The 19993-nt window shown below is 49.2% G+C and overlaps 1 protein-coding gene across 8 annotated transcripts in view; it reads left to right on the top strand.

The window, feature by feature from the left end:
* The first annotated feature begins 268 nt into the window (after window positions 1-268).
* The window catches only part of ofcc1 (orofacial cleft 1 candidate 1), a 220670-nt gene continuing 200945 nt past the window's right edge, over window positions 269-19993 (top strand). For all 8 annotated transcript variants that reach the window (XM_038810230.1, XM_038810225.1, XM_038810231.1 and 5 more), the window contains exons 1-2: window positions 269-380; window positions 2380-2619. In XM_038810230.1, coding sequence (XP_038666158.1) covers window positions 312-380; window positions 2380-2619 — 309 coding nt within the window. In that variant the 5' untranslated portion in view covers window positions 269-311. The remainder of the gene's footprint in view (window positions 381-2379; window positions 2620-19993) is intronic.

The following is a 19993-nucleotide window of genomic DNA, read 5'->3' as shown; positions in this document are numbered from 1 at the left end:
CTCATTCGTGGCTGGGATTTTCCGGTGCCACTGTCGGTTAATGGGGATTTGGCTGGAACGCCAAATTTTCCATTTGAGCTCGCAGCGGGTCCTGTCCTCTGTTGATAACACCAGAGAATCCCGCCTATATATTTTTTCATTCAACACCGCTAGACACAGACACCGAGTGAGAACCTCCCAAAGTTACGCTCAGCTATTTCACAGTATTTTCTGGAAAGCAGGTTCACATTGCAAAATGACCGCAAAATATATTACATTGCAGTGCAGAAAATCAGGTGCTGGAAGCACTAGAAAAACGCAGAGGTGAAGTAATGGCTATGTACGGTGACCTGACTGAAGTCAAACGCCAATACAGTGGTATGCAGGGCCACCGCTGGAAGGTAAGGGCAAGCAACAAATCTCCTCCTGCAGCTTTCCATTAAAACTCTTCTTCCAAACGGCACGTTAGAAGCCGGTCTGAGGGAAGTCTTTCAGCGAGCGAAGAGCAGCTATGTCGCCATGCAAATGAGACAGGCCCGCAGATGTAATGAATCTTCTATCAACCTTTCCTACCAGGCTGACAGCTTGCTTTGAGGAAGGTTGTAAATGCAAGAGAGATTGTGGTATAATTCCTCAGACTGGCATTTCTGCCCCCCAGTCACCATTCGATTATCTTCCAAATTGCTGTGTTTCAGAGAGATAAAGATTTTTTATGGCTAGCTGACTTGAAACAAGCAGTATAGCTGGGAAAGCAATGGCAATCCCGCCATGCATAGCAATTTCATTGGTTAAAGACAAGATCTTCACTTATAAATTTCCAAACTTACTCAGGACAAGCCGAGAAGGTGGGGGGGTTTGACAATAATATAAAATATGTTTTGGCATGCAAAATTATCTAAATATATTTCTATATGAAATTTGTTGGGGGTGTTTAATTTAGAATGTGTTTAATATCCCAAGCTTTCCTGCACCAGTAATCCTGCCTAGAGGTTTTAAAAAGATTACCTCCATTTTTCATATAATGTTAATTTTGGGTTGCAGCGAGCAAAATATTAAATTTGGATTTTTTTTGCGTTAATTAAAATTTTGTAATTAGAATGAAAATAATTGCCATGCAGCTCAGAGCTTTAAAAAATGATATCGGAGCTTACAAAAGAAGCTGGCTGTTGATTCTTGCAGAATATTTCTCGTTAAAACGGACAACTTTGTGACCGTTGAGCTCACGAACGCTCGGTTGAAATCTGCGTTTCTTTGGGGGACAATAAAAGTCTGCCACGACTTGCCTGTGAAGTAAGTCACGAATGAGAATAATTGCGTGCGAAATATTGTTTGCCGCACTATGTTTGAAACAGGAATGCTGGCACAGTTTAACAAGAACACGTGTGGCGACGAACACAGTTTTCCTACAGGGAAGCAAGTGTCTGCCACAGGTTTGGGTCTGGCCTCAGTTGGGCTGTTGGTGCAGTGGTGTGAGTCATTTCCATTGACGGATCTGCCCAAATTCTTGACCATGTGACAGTACTATTTGGCGGAGGTGTGGGATAATGGTATCCCGACGTGATCAGAACCAGATATTTGCCTCTTTTGCACATGGTCCTTCTCAATTGATCCAAGAAGCATCTCGTGGTCAGTGCGTGAGCTGAACAGTTGCACTTTTGTACAATGACTCAACGTAACAAAGCAACAGTGATGATAGGATTCACAGTTCAATCTTGTAGAATCCCGACAGTGAAGAAGGAGGCCATTCAGCCCATCGAGATCTGCACCGACCCTCTGAAAGAGTACTCCCAGCCGAGCCCATTCCCCTGTCCCATCCCTGCAACCCTATCCAACCTGCACATCCTTGGACTGTGGGAGGAAACCGGAGCACTCGGAGGAAACCCACGCAGACATGGGGAGAGTGCAAACTACACACAGTCACCCAAGGCCGGAATTGACCGCGGGTCCCTGGCGCTATGAGGCAGCAGTGCTAACCACTGTGCCACCATGCCACCCCATTCATTCTGTCCACAGTTCCTTCTGTTCAGTGGCTCGACTCTATCCAGTTCCTGTACCTGTTCTAACCAGAATGGGCCTCCCCTTTCAGAGGTGCAGGCTGGCTTAAAATGGTTCAGGCTAGCTCAAAGTGCACCCATTTCCTGGTCAAATGTAAATATTCCCCCAGTGGCTTTCCCGTTTCACTGTCAGAATGTGGACAGAAACACTGACTGTATCCATCTGAAACTTCGATCTCGCTTACATGTGGTGTAATGAAGGGAGAAGGATTTCAGGTGGGTATGCTTTAGATGGCTGTGCCAGGGCGTATACTACATGAGGTGCTTGTTTATAATTGTATTTTCTGTTTCTTCACATGTAAACCTTGCACTGTAAAAGTGAACTTGCACAAAATGTCCCACTTAGGTTGAATGGTCTGGAACACCTCAGCCTGTGCAAATCCACCTGAAGTGTCTCCGGGCAGTGAAGGACAAATTGCCCAAAGGGCAGTTCATCCTCAGGATTTCCTTGTGCAGCGGGCTTGGGGGCCATCCGCTCCGGTGGTCTAACTCGCAGGATGAGGACTGGGCAGGCACCACACTACCGGTCCACCACGACGGCAACTTCTACAACATCCAGCTAAGTTTCGACCAGAGCATTGCTGCGGTGAGCAACATTATCGTGTGAGAACGCTTAGCCTGTAAAAGAAGTGGAAGCTAATATTTCAGCAGCTTATTTATTTTCTAGCTTGCTGCACGGGGCACCCGGAGATAGGTCATAGAGGTTTACAGCATGGAAACAGGCCCTTCGGCCCAACTTGTCCATGCCGCCCAGTTTTTAACCACTAAGCTAGTCCCAATTGCCTGCATTTGGCCCATATCCCTCTCTACCCAGCTTTCCCAGCTAACTTTCTAAATGCTTCTTAAAAGACAAAATTGTACCCGCTTTACTACTGCCTCTGGCAGCTCGTTCCAGTCACTCACCGCTCTCTGTGTGAAAAAATTGCCCCTCTGGACCCTTTTGTATCCCTCCCTTCTCACCGAAAACCTACGCCCTCTAATTTTAGATTCCCCGACCTTTGAACATCTACTTTATCTATGCCCCTCATTATTTTATAGACGCTCCGGGTCTCTCAGAAAATGGGCTGGATTCTCCATTGCTCCGGCAGTCCGGGGGTTTCCCGACGGCGTGGGGCTGCCCACAATGGGAAACCCCCATTGGCCGGCTGGCGAGACAGAGAATCCTGGGGGGGCGCGCCGCACCAGGGACGGAGAATCCTGGGGGGGCACGCCGCACCAGGGACGGAGAATCCTGCCCAGTGTGTTTACTCTTCATGGTTGGGTAATCGGAGAAATCCGCAGATAGCTAACCTGTGCTTTAACTGGGGAAAGAAGTGCGTATTTTTGCAGAGTTTTGTCCTGGATTGTTCTCCTCCACCATGTTAATGGGCGAGGCTGTGGAGATGTTTGCAGTGCCTATCCCCTTTAGTTTTCCCAGCTGGACCTCTCCACTCATGAGAATACAAAGTGGAGAAAGTGACATTGGTGGAAGCTAAGTGAATTCTATTGCCTTAAAGCACGCAGCCTTACAGAAGTCCAGTCGAACATTCGAGAAGTCAAAAATGGGAGAGGGTTTTCTCGCGTTGCGGAGTGAGAGAAGGCACCTTTCTAATCACTAACCGACTTGCATTACAGAACAGCCCTTCTTTAATTTTATCAAAAATGCTGCTGATCCTCTGAACATCCGTCTGTGCCTCTTTCAGGCTCGAAATCTGCTTCTCCAATTCACCTTCTATCCTCACACTGTGTTAAAAATCACGACTGATTTTGCAGGCTCCTAAACAAATGTTTTTTTTTTTAACACCTCAATACTTTGGTATTTCTCTCAATCACCCTTACAATGTTTTAAGGACCCAAGCTTGATGCCATCTGATACACCTTGGTGTAACTCTTTAACTTTCCTTCCATGTTTGCAATCACTTGTTAAGGCGAATGAGTTGCTTGTTTGAGGGTAAGCACTGACACGGACTAGATGGGCTGTTTCTGTTTTAATTCTATTGCATTTCGATGGTCATAGAATCCCCACAGTGTAGAAGGAGGCCATTTGGTTCACCGACTGTGTACCGACCCTCTGAAAGAGCACCCCACCTCGGCCCACTCTCTCACACCCTGTAACCTCACCTAACCTTGGGTCACGAAGGGGCAATTTAGCATGGCCAATCCACCAAACCTGTGCATCTTTAGTGACTGTGGGAGGAAACCGGAGCACCCGGAGGAAACCCATGCAGACATGGGGAGATCGTGCAAAATCCAGACAGTCACCCCAGGCCGGAATCGAACCTGGGTCCCTGGCTTTGTGAGGCAGCAGTGCTAACCACTGTGGCAACAGTCAAGCATCTAATAATATTGTGCAATATAATCTGAAATTCAAAACAGAAAGTGCTGGAAAAGTTCAACAGGTCTGGCAGCAGCTGTGGAGAGAGAAACAGAGTTAATGTTTCGAGTCCAATATCATGGGCGCGATTCTCAGCTCCCCACGCCGGGTGGGAGAATCGCGGGAGGATCGGGTGACTCACGGCACGCCTCCCTGGCACCCCCGCGATTCTCCGATCCCCCGCTCGGAAGAATCGCCGCTCGCCATTTTTCACAGCGACCGCCGATTCTCCAGCCCGGATGAGCCGAGCGGCCTGCCATTCGCGACCAGTTCACGACGGCGGCAACCACACCTGGTCGCTGCCATCGTGAACATGGCGCCAAATGCTCGTTTGAAGCTTGTGGGGGGGGCGGAGAGGAAAGTGAGCACCACGGCCGTGCTCGGGAGGGGACTGGCCCGCGATCGGTGCCCACCGATCGTTAGGCCGGCATCTCAAAGCGACGCACTCTTTCCCCTCCGCCGCCCCGCAAGATCAAGCCGCCACATCCTGCGGGGCAGCGGAGGGGAAGATGGCAACCGCGCATGCGCGGGTTGGAGCCATCAGCCGTCGTGACGTCAGCCGCGCATGCGCGGATTGGAGCCGGCCAACCTGCGCATGCGTGGCTGACGTCATTTAGGCGCCACCGTCGCGTCATTCTCGGCGCGCCGCCTTGACGCAAGCTTCAAGGCCCGGCGGCTGAGAGTTACGGAGCGCCGCTCCTAGCCCCCCGGGTGGGGGTAAATAAGGTGAGAGGAGAGGCCTCCGAGGCCGTCGTGAACCTTGGCCGTGTTCACAACGGCCTTCCCGATTTATCGCGGGAGCGGAGAATAACGCCCCATTTCTTCGGAAGTCAGAAAAAAAACTGGAATTGAAAGTCAGTCTCAGTCAAGGTGACCCTGAAACGATCATCGATTATCGTAAAAACCCATCTGGTTCACTCATACCCCTTTCTGGAAGGAGAGCTGCCCGGTCTGGTCTACAGGTGACTCCTGACTCACAGCGATGTGGTTGGCTCTTAACCCCCCCCCCCCCCCCCCCCCCCCCCCCGCTGAAAAGGCAGAGCAAGGCCACTCAGCTCGAGGGCAATTAGCAATGGGCAAAAAATGCTGTCCCCCATCCCATGAAAGAATCAAAAATCAAGAGTCATATTGGATTTGTAATGTTAACTCTGGGTGAGATTTATTGGCCGCTTTGTGCCCGGCACAGATACGTGCACACCGGTTAAATCATGGGAGAGGCTTGAATCGGGATCCACGCCGGGGGCCGATCGGTTCGCGATCTAACTGGCCCACTCCTGGTGTCGGGTTCCGGATCCCACCCAGACATGGCGAGACACCGACTGATACCAATTAAGGGCAATCTCCATCTCATTAAAGAGATGGACGCCCTATCTAACGGCCTCCAGGGAACTAACCAACTCCCCAGCGAGAGGTCAGGTGGGTGCCGTTTAGCGTTCCCATTTAATCATGGGAACCTAGCGCGATGGCTGCTGAGGGGATTGGAGGAGGCGAGTAGTCATCTTTGTTCTCGGGCATACAGCCCAGGGGCCTTGGAGCTGCTGTCCTAGTACCCGGGTGGGGTGGGGGAGCCCCCGAAGGGGATAGGCTTGGTCGGGGGCTGGGCGCCATCGGTCGGGGGTCGCCCCTGGGGCTGGGGGTGGGCGTGACTTGTGTGGCATATCACAAGCTACAGCCCACAAGTAGATCCAGGAAGTCACTGATGCCTAGTATGCCCGGGCAACTGACTATATAAACTTTGAGCTGGACCAAGCCCTTCAAGGTGCCCAGGCAACAGGATTCTCCGCCATTGACGGGGTGCCCCAGGTCCAGGGTGTAATTGATGGCAGGCATGTGGCCTCCTGTCCAGGGAATCAGAGAGCACCTTTTGTAACAGAACTGAGAACATGCATGACAGCTACATCCTGGGACACTAGAGATCCCCGGCATCTGCGAGGACCACCCCAGGATGGCCGGTTGGCTCTTTGGGGATAAGGTGCTGGCTGATGATGCCAGTACATAGGCTGGCGACCGATGTGGAGGCCCGGTATAACCAGGCCCATGTTGCCACCCGTGCTGTCATTGAGCGCTGCATCGAATTGCTGATTGCGATTCAGATGCCTGGATCCCAGTACACCCCCAGAGGGTCTCCCGCATTGTGGTGATCTGCTGTGCCCTCCTGGCACAGCAGCAGAATGGCATGCTGGAGGAGGAAGAACATAGAACATAGAACACTGCAGCACAGAACAGGCCCTTCGGCCCTCGATGTTGTGCCGAGCCTTGTCCGAAACCAAGATCAAGCTATCCCACTCCCTGTCATTCTGGTGTGCTCCATGTGCCTATCCAATAGCCGCTTGAAAGTTCCTAAAGTGACCGACTCCACTATCACAGTAGGCAGTCCATTCCACACCCTAACCACTCTCTGAGTAAAGAACCTACCTCGGATATCCCTCCTATATCTCCCACCTTGAACCTTATAGTTATGCCCCCTTGTAACAGCTACATCCACCCGAGGAAGTAGTCTCTGAACGTCCACTCTATCTATCCCCCTCATTATCTTATAAACCTTTGTTAAGTCGCCTCGAGGAGGAGGGACATGTAGTGTCATCTGAGGAGGATGAAGAGGGGCTGGACTAGGAGGGGCTGGGGAATGAGCCCGGGGAGGATCCACAGGGGCAGCCGGAGGACAGGCGACAGCGGCGATAGTTCAGCATGTCCGGAGGGCCAGAGATGCCCTCATCATTGCCCAATTCTCATAGGATGAGACTTTGTCCATCAGCTCACCCCTTCTCCCTCCCCCCCGCTTGTACCCCGATCCCTCCCTTCGCCCCCAGTCCTCCCTTCCCCCAATCCCTCTCCTCCAACTCTCCCAATCACCCCCACTCTCCAAACCAATTCCCCCCCCCCCCCCCAACCTTCCCACACACACCCACCCCCTTCCCCAACTACCCTGTTCCAACCTCCCGGAGTCTGTGTAACACCACCCCAGGGCGATGAGCCCGTGAATCCACTGTCAGCAGGTTGCTATACGAGGCAGGAGTCAGCTCTAGAGACCTCTGCCTGAAAGGGCCTGACGGCCCTGCCATCTCTTCGTTGTATGTGCCATGGTGTTGACGCCCTCAGCGATGTTCCTCAGTAACTAAGCCACGCTCTGGAGTGCTCCGTCAATGTCCACTTGCGTCTGGGTCACATCCACCAGCGATTGAGACACGCTGCCGAGACTCTCAGCCTTGGTTGTCACTGAATAAGCCATGTCTTGGACACCACCACTCAAGACGTTTATGTATTGCTGCAGCCTTTCCACTGGGGTTGCCATCCTAGTTGCGTTGGCCTCGGTGCCATGCATTACTGGCTCCATCTCGTGTGCCTGCAGCCTTTGGGACTCCTACAATTGGCTATGCTGGAGTGTCCCGGAGATCCACTCCTGAATCATGGGGCCACGCCCGAGCATCTGCATCAGCTCCGGGATAACCTTGCCCAGAGACTCAGCACTGACTGAGACTCAGCTGAGTCCTGGGATCCTGCAGACCTCTGACTGCTGCGTCCCTTGGAATTCCTGCCTCCACCTGATGTGCATCAGCATCTGTGTGGTGCTCACCAGATTGTGCCCAGAAGCCTGTACACTACATTTCATATCATTTTGCCCACTCAGATGTGTGTCTGTGCGCTGGTGGAAGCTGGGGCCGATAGCTGAGACCCCTCGATGATGGCGTCTTCGGAGCTCTCCTCCGAGGTGTTCTCTTGGGTGGTGGGGGGAGTGGGGTTGGGGGGCAACGACTCCAGATGGCCGGGCCCCATCGGATGGATGTCCTGCGAGAGAATGAACATGTGGTCAGTGAGAGGGAAGGACCATTTCTGAATGAACAACTCATTTGAGACAGGCATCTAGGTGAAGAGGCAGTGGATCCTCACCTGTATGACGCAGGCCAGTCTCGCTGTTGGTGATGCGCTCTCCTCAGCCAACCCAGGACCCGTTCCTCATAGGGGCGAGGGCTCTGATGCCCGGAAGCCTGCCGCCTGTCTGGGTCCTTTCCCGCCTATTGTGGGTTAACATCTCCTGTGGGGACAAAGAGAAGGCATTGTGAGCTGCACACTTGGTGCCACGGGAGAGTCGATGGCAGGTGACATGTGTGGGCACCGCCCCTCTGAATGGATAGATTGTGAGGGTGGGTGCCAGGGTGTGCTGGGGCACGGGTGCGGTAATATGCTGTCGGGGGGAGGGGTGCGTGGTGCCAGCTGCCGACTTGTTCAGGAGGGAGGTCGGGGGGCATGTCAGGGTGATGGCAGGTGCGACCGATGCCAGGGGGGCCGGTGTCATCTTACCTGTGTGGCACGATGGAGCTCGTTGGTCTTCTTCCTGCACTGGACTGAGGTCCTCTTGGTCACGCTGCCCGCATTCATGGCTGCCGCCACTGCCTCCCAGGTGGCATTTGCGATCCTGTGGCTGATCCTCCGACCCCCTCGGGAAGCTCCTGGGAAGTCGCGCCCGATACAGCACTTTGATCTTCTTCCATTGAATCGTGCCCCTTGTTGCTCTCTTATACCTGCTGAGCTTTTCCTTCTGCTTTTATATTAAATATCATTGTGCCTTTGCTCAGTTATTGTTCTTCTGCATCTTGTGAATGTCAGATAAAAAGTTGACTGACCACTGGATTGATAAACTCTACAATGTCCAATGTCTCTACAATTTGCAGCTTGCTTTAGGTAATGTCTATTGTCGAAAAAGTTTAAAAAATATCATCAGTCTGTGATTAAGAAGTAAAAATTCCTTCACTTTTTCATCCTGCTGACTATTGGAAGTGAGATTATGATAGTTGGTACCACTGAAGTTAGCCTTGTTTCCAACCAGTAGTGACAACACCCAGGCCACCTTGCTAAAACCATAGAAATAATTCCAGTCAAGTGCATTTGCTGATGTAAGGATGTTTTCGTGCTTGCTTAGTAATTGGCGTCCAACACCTTCAATGCACGACGCCGACAATTTATAGCAGTTGGATTAAAGACAGAGACATCGCGGGGAAGCACAGCTCAACCTAAATGCTGGGGCGTGCCTGCCCCTGACCTCCATCTCGAGCCCCACCAAAGCTCATGGGACAAGTCCCCAGGTTTTCACAGCCATGTGGAGCTGAGACTCCTTTTGGGCCGTCACCTCTCGGTGCACAAAAGTGTGGGGTTGACAACTCTAATGAAATGTATTCCTTTTTTAAAAATAAATTTAGAGTACCCAATTATTCTTTCTCCAATTAAGGGGCAATTTAGCGTGGCCAATCCACCTAACCTGCACATCTTTGGGTTGTCCACACAGACATGGGGAAAATGTGCAAACTCCACACGGACAGTGACCCAGGGCCGGGATTCGAACCCGGGTCCTCAATGCCGCAGTCCCAGTGCTAACCACTGCGCCACATGCCGCCCTAATGAAACTTATTCCTGGAGGTCTCATCACATGACTTGCCCTCACACTCCTGCCCTCAGCCGGCCAACACCTCCCATCTTTCGGAATGGCTGATGATTTTTCGTCGCCAGGCTTGGACAGAGCAGCGTCCTGGAGATTGATCTCCAATTCCTGAAGACTCCAAGTCAATCCTGGAGGGTTGGCAGCCCTACAAACGTGGCTGAAAATATCGACCTCGGTGCCTGCCTATGAGGTGGCTCCGGAACATTCTTTCTGTTGCCCCTGCAGCCTCCTTACAAGGAGGGGGAGGCTTCAAAACTTGGAAAACAAGATAGCCAGGCAGATATAGCCATCCTTGCGAACAAACATTCTGTTTTTCTTTACAAGGCCTTGATTTTTCTTGCAATTTGTACTGCCTTGATTAGAGTTAAATCTTTTCCCGTTTGCAAGAGATCTGATACAGCTACATCGAGGATTCAACTACTAAGCAATCATTAATTTTTTCACTTCTCAATAATGGGATAATTTGAGCAACGTTGCTTGATGGAACCTGATAGGCTGATTGTTCTATAGCCCCCCTTCAATAGACCAGGCTCACCAAGAGTGGATCACTGAAGGAAAACCATCACACATCCGTCTGGTGTAGATTTGGTTGTGAGGTACTCAAACTCTCGATGATAGAGCCCCACACAAATGGTTCGACCTGTCTTTAGCGGCCATAACTCCGGATCAAACCCTAAGTGAACCTCAGAGTCATCATGGTGATGCCCCCGTATACTCGCTTTCACCAGCTGAACCGCGCGCACAAAGATCTGCCAATTTGAGAGCCAATTTGAAATGCAGAGGCAGTGCATTGAGAGGGTAAGATGGTGTTTGGGCCCCGAATCTTGGGTGATTTAATGCAAGATTTTCACACAGCAGATTTCCTTGTTAAAGTACATTTTACTACACTGCTTGCCAGGGTCTGTGGTTTGGAATAGAGACTCCAAACAGTTGGAGTACGCATCATACATTTTGTTGTTGCTCCTGTGCAGCTTGAGCGAACAAATAATTGTGTTAAGAAATCAAGGTTTATGGAGCTGCTGGAGAAAATGGATCCTAATACTGATAAATATTCCGTGTACGCATTCATAAGATATCTTTAGTTTAAAAAGGCTTAGTTAGTCCAATAAATACATAGCTCCTTTAAAACAAATCTGTTACAATACTATTTCTGTGGCCACCAGGTATGAATGAATCTCTTTGTAATAGACTTAATTAAAAAAGTAACTAAGAACAATGGAGATACGTTTTTTTTAGTTCTTTTTTTTCATTTTTCATCCCTTTTATTATTGTACTTCATGATCAGCCCGTGGTCATCGAAAAAACATAGTTGTAAAAGCGTGATACATTTGTAGCTATATCACCACTGTCCTGATCGGGGAAAATCTGGTCATGCTTTATGGAGTCCATGGGCATCCAGTATCTCTCAAATACAGAGAAGCATATGTTCTATGGGTATTTTTGAGTTCCATTAAGTTCTGCTCTGAGACACACCTGTCACTTTCCACCCACAGGGCTGAGATAGTGGACAGGATTCTCCCCTACCCGGCAGGGCAGGGGTCCCGGCTTGTTGGAGAGGCATGAACCACTCCGGCGTCGGGCCGCCCCGAAGGTGCGGAAGTCTCTGCACCTTTAGGGGCCAAGCCCTCATATTGAGGGGCTAGGCCTGCGCTGGAGTGGTTCCCACTCCGTCGGCTGGTGTGAACGGCCTTTGGCACAACGCCAGCCGGGGCCGAAAGGACTCCGCCGGCTGGCTTAAGTCCGCGCATGCGCCGGAGCGTCAGCGGCTGCTGATGTCATACCAGCACATGCGCAGAGGAGAGGGTCTCTTCCGCCTCTGCCATTGCGGGCTGGACAATCGCCGCGGGGGGGCCCGCCGACCGCCGCAGGGTGCCCGCCGACTGGCACGGCGCGATTCCCGCTCCCGCCGAATCTCGGGGGGCGGAGAATTCGGGACACGGCGGGGGCGGGATTGACGCCCACCCTGGGCGAATCTCCGACCCGGCGGGGGGTCGGAGAATCCTGCCCAGAGTCGCCATCTCTGGCTGGACATATTCCTGGAAGACTTTGCCCGCATTGTGACCACCACCCTGACCCTACTTGACCCAGTTATCCCCCCCACAACACCCCGACTGCCACTTTGAGACCAAACCCCCCCTTTCCCCTCCCAGCACAGCTATCCACCCGAATTTACCCAACCCGACTACCCGCTCTGATCACCAGGTAACTGGCTTAACTTATATAGCTTTGTAAAAATCAAATTTAAAGTACCTGATTCATTTTTTTCACAATTAAGGGACAGCACAGTAGCACAGTGGTTAGTGCACTGTTGCTTCACAGCACCCGGGCCCCAGGTTCGATTTCCGGCTTAGGTCACTGTCAGTGCGGAGTCCACATGTTCTCCCTGTGTCTGTGTGGGTTTCCTGATAGTGCTTCGGTTTCCTCCCACATGTCCCGAAAGACATGCTGGGAGGTAATCTGGACATTCAGAATTCTCCCTCCGTGTACCCGAACAGGCGCCGGAGTGTGGTGACTAGGGGCTCTTCACAGTAACCTCATTGCAGTGTTAATGTAAGTCTACTTGTGACAATAAAGATTATTATAATTATTATTAATTTAGTGTGGCCAATCCACCTACCCTGCACATCTTTGGTTTGTGGGGGCGAAACCCACGCAGATACGGGGAGAATGTGCAAACTCCACACGGACAGTGACCCAGAGCCAGGATCGAACCTGGATCCTCAGCGCTGTGAGTGCCAACCACTGCACCACCGTGCCGCCTCTAACTTTGTTAACTTTTAACCTCCGATCTTGTGAAGGAGTACCCTCCAACCAGACAATACTCCAACTAACAGTTCATTCAGAATCTATAAAACCCACCTCTTGACAGTCATGTTGGGACTAAAGTTAAGACTCAGATGCAAACACAACCTGTCTATTATTAGATATGTTACTTGAAGAATAAAGCACAGATACAAGAATATTGTTGGTGCCAAAATCCTGGATTAGAATATTAATCATTTTACATTTTTCACAACTGAATTGCACCTTGCAGAGGGGATTATTGGATTTGATTTTTCTTGCTATAAAGCTATCAGTTGCTGGATAGTTTAAATCACACATTGCATTCCTCATAGCTATATTGTCTTTCGCAAATGTCACTGTTAAATCCTTGACACGCTCCACAAGCCGCTATACTGATCTGCTCAGCTTTTTTGCAATGCTTGGCTGCACACATGCTCATAATACCAAACAATCATAATATCCATAGGTTATTGATGAATAAAAATACACTTCCTTGGGTGCCGGGGACTATCTTTAGGTTTCCCAAAGAATTTAAAGCTGGACACAAAACCTATTTAAAAACGCTTTGATCAAACTTCCTAAAATTTGATACGGATATGAAACTAATTGCATGACGTCAATTTTACAGTTTCTCCATTGCATGACATGTAACAAATAGAACTAATTTTGGAAACTTTTTCAGGACTCTTAACTTAAATAAATAATCTTTACTGTCACAAGTAGGCTTACACTGCAATGAAGTTGCTGTAAAAAGCCCCATTCTTTAAAAAAGAAATGTACAACAGAGTTAGGCATCAATTTTAACATAACTTTAAGAGTCTCCCATTTTTGTGATTATTCCAGTGAATGCTGATACCATTCTTTTTAAAAAATAAATTTAGAGTAGCCAATTCATTTTTTTTACAATTAAGGGGCAATTTAGTGTGGCCAATCCACCTACCCTGCACATCTTTGGGTTGTGGGGGGCGAAACCCACGCACACACGGGGAGAATGTGCAAACTCCACACCGACAGTGACCCAGAGCCGGGATCGAACCTGGGACCTTGGTGCCGTGAGGCAGCAGGGCTAACCCACTGCACCACCATGCTGCCCGCTGATACAATTCTAACCCTTTATTACCTAACGATTGAGGGCTGGTTTACCTCAGTTGGCTGGACAGATGGCTCGTGATGCAGAGCGAGGCCAACAACATGGGTTCAATTTACCTACCGGCTGAGGTTATTCATGAAGGCCCCGCCTTCTCAACCTTGCCCTTCACCTGAGGTGTGGTGACCCTCAGGTTAAATCACCGCCAGTCAGCTCTCCCCCTCAAAGGGGAAGCAGCAGATGGTCATCTGGGACTATGGCGACTTTTCCTAATGATAGTAAGATGGCGGTGGTCAGGGTAACCCATTTATGAGTTAGCCCTGCTCTCATGGTGAACCCCTTAATCTGTTTTTTGTGTTAGTTGATTATGTGATCAATATCACATTGCTGTTTGTGGGAGCTTGCTGTGCACTTCCCATATTACAACAGTGACTACACTCCAAAAGTATTTACTTGGCTGTAAAGCACTTTGGGATGCCCTGTGGTTGTGAAAGGTGCGATATAAATACAAATCTTTTGTCCTGAATCTTTTACTCCTGTACGAGATATCATTACACCTGGCAGGTGTGCTGTTCTGAGTTTGACATTTACAATGAGGATAAATATTGAAGTCCATTACAAAGGAAACAACTCAAGAGCCTTGAAGAATGGGAAGTGGTGCAAGCTAATGCAGAATGTTGAAACAACACAACCTGCATTTGGAAAGCACCTTCAACATGGATACATTATCCTGAAGTGGACCACAGAGGCCGGACAGTATAGACTCCGTAGCCCAGACAAGCTATTCGTCTCAACTGGTCAGTGCTGGCGTTTATGCTACCCATGAGCCTCCTCCCACTCTTCTTCAGCCAACCTTGTCAGCACACATTCTAGATAGACATGAGGTGGGTAACCTAAGGCATGGTCAAGGACGTGGATTTTGAGGTGGGTCTTAACGAAGAAAGACCATGGAAAAAATGAGGTGAAGGGAAGGACTTCCAGAGCTTCTGAAGGCCTGACTGCTGATCATGTGGTAAACGGGGAAGTGGTTGGTTGGGGGGGGGGGGGGTGCACAAGAAGCTGGAGTCAGCGGGGGCACTGGGTGGTGGGCAGGTTGAGGAATCGGTAGAGGTTCGAGCTAAGGCTGAGGTTTGCGGTTGTGTCGGGGGGGGGGGGGGCGGGGGAGGATGGGAGGCTGTCAAGTCATTTGAACCTATGGACAATGAAGGCGTGCGTGAAGTGTTGGAGGCAGATGGAAGCAGATAAAGAGGCAAAAGTCAGCAGTCTTAAGGTGGCACAGTGGTTAGCATTGCTGCCTCACAGCACCGAGGTCCCAGGTTCGATTCTGGCTCTGGGTCACTGTCTGTTTGCACATTCTTCCCATGTTTGCGTGGGTTTCGCCCCCACAATCCAAAAGATGTGCAGGGTAGGTGGATTGGCCATGCTAAATTGCCCCTTAATTGGAAAAAAATGAATTGGGTACTCTAAATTTTAAAAAAAAGTCAGCAGTCTTAATGGTGGTGAAGCTATCAGGTTGTGTGTTTGGCCCAGGTGGAAAAGGATGTCATGTTTTTGAACAATTTAGTCCTGCCTGAGATAGTCACCAGGGAGCACGGTGTATCAGTCCATAGAATCCCTACAATGCAGTAAGGGGTCCTTCAGCCCATCGAGTCTGTACCAACTCTCTGAAAGAGCATCCTACTTGTGCCCACTCCCCTACCCTATCTCCATAACCCCGTATCCCCACCTAACTTGCAGATCTTATGGACGCTAAGGGACATTATTATCATGGCCAATCCACCTCACCTGCACACCATTGGACTGTGGGAGAAAACTGGAGCACCTGGATGAAATGCATGCAGACACAGGGAGAATGTGCAAATTCCACACAGTCACCAGAGGTCGGAATTGAACCTGGGTCCCTGGTACTGTGAGGCAGCAGTGCTAACCACTGTACCACCATGCACAGTGGGGTCACGGGTTAGTTCTCATGTCTTCTCCATATTTAGTCTTGGAAATGCTTGCCAAATCATAGATAGATGCAATAGTGTTGGTGCAGTGTTCGGGAATCCAAAGGACTGGATCTGAAAGACGTGAATTGAAATGCTACCATAGCTGTTTGGGAGTTTAATTTCAATTCATTGATTAAAATCTGGAATAAAAAAAGATATCAGACCGATAGATTGCTGTTGAAAATGAAAATAAATATGGTTCAATAATGTCTTTTAAGAAAGGAAATCTGCTGTTCTTACCTGGTCTGGTCTACTCATGACTACAGACTCACAGCAGCGAATTGGAATATAGTGTTCAAGTCCATTCACCACACCACCAGAAGGATGTGGAGGCTTTGGAGAGGGTACAGAAGAGGTTTACCAGGAGAGGTTGGATAGACTTGGTTTGTTCTCACTGGAACGACAGAGGTTGAGGGACGACCTGATAGCAGTTTACAAAATTTATGAGGCGCATGGACAAAGTGAGCAGTCAGGAGCTTTTTCCCAGGGTGGAAGGGTCAATTACTTGAGGACATAGGTTTAAGGTGAGAGGCGGAAAGTTTAGAGGAGATGTGTCAGAGGAGTTTTTTACACAGAGGGTAGTGGGTGCCTGGAACTCGCTGGCGGAGGAGGTGGTGGAAGCAGGTACGATAGTGACGTTTAAAGGGCGTCTTGACAAATATATGAATAGGGTGGGAGTAGAGGGATAATGACCCCAGAAGTGTAGAACTGTTTAGGTTAAAGTGGCAGCATGATCAGTGCAGGCTTGGAGGGCCGAAGGGCCTGTTCCTGTAGTTTTCTTTGTTCTTTGTTCAGTGTTGTTGAGTCTTAACGGCCCACTGAAATAGCTCAGAAAGTTATTCCGTTATGTTCAAGAAGATGTCTCACGACAGCTTTCTCAGGGATCCATAATAAATGCCGGCCCTGGCAGTGATGCTCACACCCTGTGAATGAATAATGATTTTTTAAATATAAGTGCAGATGAGGAAGACCATTTCATCCATCTTGGCTCATTTATTCAGAAAGACTCCAGGGGTTAACTTTGACCGGGCCGTTTCTTATTGGCAATGATGCAACAACCATAATCTCTCCCTCAATGTCAGCAAAGCTGGGAGGCTCGTCATTGACTTTACAAAGTATCGTACACACCCCTGTCTGCAGCAAGGTGCTGAGGTGGAGATGGTGGGCAGCGTAAAATTACTAGGTGGGGGGCAGCACGGGGGCACAGTGGATAGCACTGCTGCCTCACGGCACCGAGGTCCCAGGTTCGATCCCGGCTCTGAGTCACTGTCAGTGTGGAGTTTGCAAATTCTCCCCATGTTTGCGTGGGCTTCGCTCTCACAACCCAAAGATGTGCAAGGTAGGTGGATTGGCCAGGCTAAATTGCCCCTGAATTGGAAAAAATGAATTGGGCACTCTAAATTGTGTAAACATCATCAACAATCTGTCCTGGTCCACCCACGTCGACGCTGCAACCAAGGAAGCACAACAGCACTTCCTCAGGAAATTAAAGAAATTCAGCATGTCCACATTGACTCTTATTAATTCTTTCAGATGTGCCATAGAAAGCACCCTATCTGGCTGCATCACAGCCTGGTATGGGAACTGCTCGGCCAAGACCGCAAGAAACTACAGAGAGCCGTGAACACCGCCCAGTCCATCACACAAACCCGCCTCCCGTCCATTGACTCTGTCTACACCTCCCACTGCCTCGGGAAAGCGAACAGCATAATCAAAGACCCAAAGCACCCGAGTTACTCTCTCTACCAACCTCTTCCATCAGTCAGGAGATACAAAAGTCTGAGAACAGGTTCAAAAACTGCTTCTTCCCCGCTGTTACCAGACTCCTGAATGACCCTCTTATGGACTGAACTGATCTCTTCACGCATCTTCTCTACTGAATAGTACTACACTCCGTATGCTTCACCTGATGTCTGTGTCTATGTATTTACATTGTGTATTTGTGGACGTCCTCTGATTTTTCATGCATGGAAGGACCTGTCTGGACTGTGACAACACACCCAAATCCAAAGCCATTCTGTGACTGCGCCTCCTCAAGGCCACAGTTCCGCCCATTCTCTGGGAATCTGGGTAGCAGGGCATTAGGAGGACACTGCATGTTGTGAAAGGATTTCCAGGCAATACACGATATGAACACTCCTCCTTGCTCCCTCCCCCCACCCCAGCTTCTGACTCGATTATACGGATCAAGGGATAGAAAATCTCCAGCTGGCTTTGAGTGTCTGTCAATGTTAATTTTTATTGGTTTCACTGGAAAGGAAAATTGGGGGAAGAGGGAAAAGCTGCTGATCGGCTGCCTTCATAAACAACCGCTCGATGGCCCCTTACACAATAACAATTAATTTGAATGAATCAAAAGATTTTTGCCTCTCGGATCCCGGCTCTGGGTCACTGTCCGTGAGGAGTTTGCACATTCTCCAAATGTCTGCATGGGTTTCACCCCCACAACCCAAAAGATGTGCAGGATAGGTGGATTGGCCACGCTAAATTGCCCCTTAATTGGAAAAAAAATTGGGTACTCTAAATTTATAAAAAAAAAAAAAAAAAAAAAGATATTTGCCTCTGCTGTGCTACAGACAGTGCCATGGAGTTGATCGGCGTTTTCTGAGAAGAATTTTTTGACATAGTCCAAAACTTTTCTTTTAATCGTTTGAAGCGCTGTTGTCACGGTCTAGTTTGACGTCTTACTCCGGGCTTATCTCCCTTGTGTCTTTCACTATCTTACATGTTTATGTAGATAGAGCTACCTCTTCTACCTCCTTTTCAAGGCCAAAAGCCTTTTGAAGCAAGGAATCTTCTCTGAGTTGCCTCCAGGGCTCCATCGTCTCCCTTGTGTCTCCGTGACCGGAATTGGACATGCTACTCAAGGTGTCGTTTGACGAGTGCCCCGTCAGTTTGACCCTGCTTTCCCCTGTCTTGTACTCTTTTGATGATGTGGTTCAACATTCTTTTAGCCTTCTCAGCTGTGCTGGAGGCATTGGACACGTTTAATGCTGAATCCACTAAAATCCTTAAATCCCTCTTACCCCCAAGGTGTTGCAATGCCATTCAAAAAATGCAGGGGCCGCCTATTTTAGCTTCGTAGATGCAATACATCATGCTTGGTCCATCTTAATCTTAACTTTTGGGAACATTTCCAGAGTTGAAGGCAACTGGCGTCTTACCCTTAACAATTAAGAAAAGAACAGAAGGGGATACTAATTGCAAGAGGGAAAGGGTGGGTGATTCTGATGAGTAAGCAGGCAGGGATGTTAAGTCTCCAAAGAGTGCCTGTGAGCTTATTCTGCAGTCACGTGCAGGTACAGCAGCACCGCTGGTGGGAGGTCCTAATTACAGTGTGACAAGTTTGCAACAGGGAGCTTCCATTATAACTAAGGCCATAAGAAGAAATACAAGAATAAGGGCAGAATGGTGCTAGGATCATCCAAAATATATAAATATCTCTGGGCGGGTTTCTTCTGCCCTGCCCGCTGCACGATCGCCACGGGCAGGACGTGGACCAAGTAAAGGTCAGTTGACCTTGGTCAGGAATTTTCAGTCAGCGGGGGCAGGCGCGGCTGGAGAATCCTGCCTTCCGCCCCTGGAAACTGGGGCAACCTCAAGGGGCGTGACTAATGCCAGTCCAAAGTCCTGCCCCACAATACTTAAAATTGAGGAGGAAATACGGATACTTTGGCGTGTTTGCGGAAAATACACTTTAATGCAAATCAGCATGAAGTTGCCACTCTGGCATACTTTGTTTCTCTGCACAGATTATGTTTGGGGTGATCTTTGCAATTTGAATTGGCCCCTTTGCTTTTCTCGTGAGCAGCGTATCTGCACCAATTAATGTGTTAATGAGAGAGGGCAGATCAGAGTTAATTCAAAAACAGAGTTGATTACCTTCTTGGTATTATGCAAAAAAACATTTTTTTGTCGCAAATTAGTTGTGACTGCTGATATTATATGTTTTAACATCAAAAGGACATTTTTGTTCCCACTATTGATGAGCAGTAAATTTGAGCATTAATCAGACCTTAATGGCAATAATGAAATGAATAACCTTAGCCATCCAGCAATTAGCAACTTGGCCTCCCTGAATTAGCCTGTCGTTGTTTCTCCCAGCAGTCCATTCCATAAAATAATCGAGGTTCAGGGAAGAAATTCAACCATGCATCACAGAAGGGGAGGCTGCTGACAGAAATAGTTTTGGAATAGCGTGAAACTGAGGGCGGGGCTTTTAGTCCCTGACGGTGGCAGCTGTAGAGGCGGATGGGGGCACAATTTTAGATGGCTGGCCATTGTGTCAGTTCCTGTTCCCAAGGCGATTTT

Source organism: Scyliorhinus canicula, chromosome 10 (genome assembly GCF_902713615.1).
Source record: "Scyliorhinus canicula chromosome 10, sScyCan1.1, whole genome shotgun sequence".
Taxonomy (NCBI): Eukaryota; Metazoa; Chordata; class Chondrichthyes; order Carcharhiniformes; family Scyliorhinidae; genus Scyliorhinus; species Scyliorhinus canicula.
The sequence above is the reverse complement of the archived record's forward strand: the minus strand, read 5'-3'. Positions and strand labels throughout refer to the sequence as shown.